The sequence below is a fragment of the Apis dorsata genome, unplaced genomic scaffold, assembly GCF_000469605.1.
Source record: "Apis dorsata unplaced genomic scaffold, Apis dorsata 1.3 scaffold_132, whole genome shotgun sequence".
Lineage (NCBI taxonomy): Eukaryota > Metazoa > Arthropoda > Insecta > Hymenoptera > Apidae > Apis > Apis dorsata.
The window spans coordinates 593,332-595,320 of record NW_006263425.1 but is presented as its reverse complement, the minus strand read 5'-3'; the positions used below and the strand labels follow the sequence as shown (position 1 = coordinate 595,320).

Genomic DNA, 1,989 nt, shown 5'->3' with positions numbered 1-1,989 from the left:
TTATTTGATATTTAAATAAATAATTATATTATAATATTTATTATATAAATATATAATTATATAAATATATAATTATATAAATATATAATTATATATAATATATAATTATATATTTTATATATATATATAAAGAGAGAGAGAGAGAAAATTATAATAATTATAATATATATACATTATTTTTATATTTATCATAATATTTTAGGGTCTTGCCATTACATTAGTAAGTGATGAAAGTGATGCTAAAATATTAAATGATGTTCAAGAACGATTTGATGTTAACATTACGGAATTACCAGATGAAATAGATTTAGCTTCATATAGTAAGTTCATTTTTGGATTTTTGTATAGTTATAATTAAGAATGTTAAGAAAAATTAATTTTTCTTTTTTATTATAGTCGAAGGACGATAAACATAATTCCATTTCCAAAAAAATAAATTTGAGATTTAATAAAGTGAGTATATATAAATAATTGTACGATTTTATTATAATATGCCTTAATATTGATATATCTTTTTATTGCAGGCACAGAAAACTTAAAAGTTATCCTATACACTTATCATTGTGTATCCGTTAAATATAAGACATATTTTGTATCGATTTACAATTTTCCTTTCATCGATATGACAAACTTACAAACAAGTGACGTAATCAAATTCATTATAGCCAAACTATTATTCTTTTAAAAATAAATAAATAATTCATGTTATCATTGTATAATACTATTTAACTTTTATTCTACGTTTAGCAAATCAGAATTGCGTGTATAAATAAATAAAAGAGAATACATTTTACGTGTCTTCTATTTCATGTAAATGAAATAAATATTTCTTGCCTTTTATAAATTTTGATATTAAATTTGATATGTTAATTTTACTAATTCAGTATAAATTAACTATGAAGAAAAAACAATTGTAACATTTCAATCTCAAATGAAATTTCTTATAAAATAAAAGAAATAGTTTTATTTTATATGAATATTATATTGCGAATATATTTTCAAGAAAAAGATAAAATGGGAATTATTAATTTAACTACACGAAATAAAATAATATAACTTTATTTTGTTCTTGCTTTATTTTGAGATTTATTTCCTTGATTACCTCCACCACGACCAAGAGCTGCAGGACCTCTTCCACCACGACCAAAAGTACCTATAAAAAAATATTTTTTATTATATATTATATATTATATTATATATTATATGTTATTATATATTATTATACCTCTGCCACTACCACGACCTCGTTGGCTTTGTCCTCTTCCTTTCATTTCTCCACGCCCTCTTGATTTCATTTGTACATCTTCTTTTACCATATCTATAACTTCATCAGGAATTCGTAAATATTTAATTGTACTACCTCGAATATAACATTCAGGCATTCTCCAAAATTTATCACCATCCTAAATAATATATAATATACATTATACTAGAAAGACTAATTTATAAAATATATTAATTTGAATATGAGCATTATTACTATACCCTAGATGTACATATAACCTCTCTGAGATTTATATTCATCCAACTATCACAACTAACTAAATGTCCATTGTATGTTTCACCATTCTTAAGTTCAACTAGCTATAAAATATAATATTAAAAGAGAATTATTATTAATTAAGAGAATCTTAATATCATTTAATTTATATAAAACTTCATCTTTAAATTCGAAACTTACCATAGGATGGTTTTGAGCTGTTCTTAATAATGATAAAGGTAACTGGAAAAAAAATATATAAAATAAATAAAAATAATTTAACTTTAATATTTATTTATTATTATTTTTTTTGTAAATACCATTTTTCACCACTTTAACGTGTATTCAAATACTATTGACATCAAAACAAACAGATCGAAATGTATATTTATATTATAAGCAGAATAGCCAACTAAATTTTAGTTATTTATTAATTAACTGTTAATATATTCAGTATTTATATTGAATATACATTTATATATATTTATATGTTAAAATTAATTAAAATA

At 20.8% G+C, this 1,989-nt stretch overlaps 3 protein-coding genes across 3 annotated transcripts in view; 2 read left to right on the top strand and 1 right to left on the bottom strand.

The window, feature by feature from the left end:
* LOC102675224 (ATP-dependent RNA helicase WM6) overlaps positions 1–865 on the top strand; it is a 5,731-nt gene extending 4,866 nt beyond the window's left edge. The window contains exons 9-11 of the mRNA XM_031509220.1: positions 182–320; positions 397–453; positions 525–865. Coding sequence (XP_031365080.1) covers positions 182–194 — 13 coding nt within the window. The 3' untranslated portion in view covers positions 195–320; positions 397–453; positions 525–865. The remainder of the gene's footprint in view (positions 1–181; positions 321–396; positions 454–524) is intronic.
* A 178-nt stretch (positions 866–1,043) lies between these two features.
* LOC102671479 (U6 snRNA-associated Sm-like protein LSm4) lies at positions 1,044–1,903 on the bottom strand. The gene is made up of 5 exons (XM_006613042.2): positions 1,801–1,903; positions 1,682–1,723; positions 1,486–1,584; positions 1,226–1,403; positions 1,044–1,153 (listed from the first exon to the last, which is right to left on the bottom strand). The coding sequence occupies exons 1-5, from the start codon at positions 1,801–1,803 to the stop codon at positions 1,059–1,061; spliced, it is 417 nt and encodes a 138-aa protein (XP_006613105.1). The 5' UTR covers positions 1,804–1,903; the 3' UTR covers positions 1,044–1,058.
* The window catches only part of LOC102675091 (aspartate--tRNA ligase, mitochondrial), a 3,237-nt gene continuing 3,108 nt past the window's right edge, over positions 1,861–1,989 (top strand). Inside the window, exon 1 of the mRNA XM_006613073.2 lies at positions 1,861–1,879. Coding sequence (XP_006613136.2) covers positions 1,861–1,879 — 19 coding nt within the window. The remainder of the gene's footprint in view (positions 1,880–1,989) is intronic.

Bases quoted from the DNA above. Each gene is read 5' to 3' on its own strand.
- LOC102671479 (XM_006613042.2), bottom strand. The intron at 1,585-1,681 runs GTAAGTTTCGAA...TATATTTTATAG, and splicing joins CAGCTCAAAACCATCCTATG to CTAGTTGAACTTAAGAATGG. The intron at 1,404-1,485 runs GTATAGTAATAA...TATATTATTTAG, and splicing joins AGGTTATATGTACATCTAGG to GATGGTGATAAATTTTGGAG.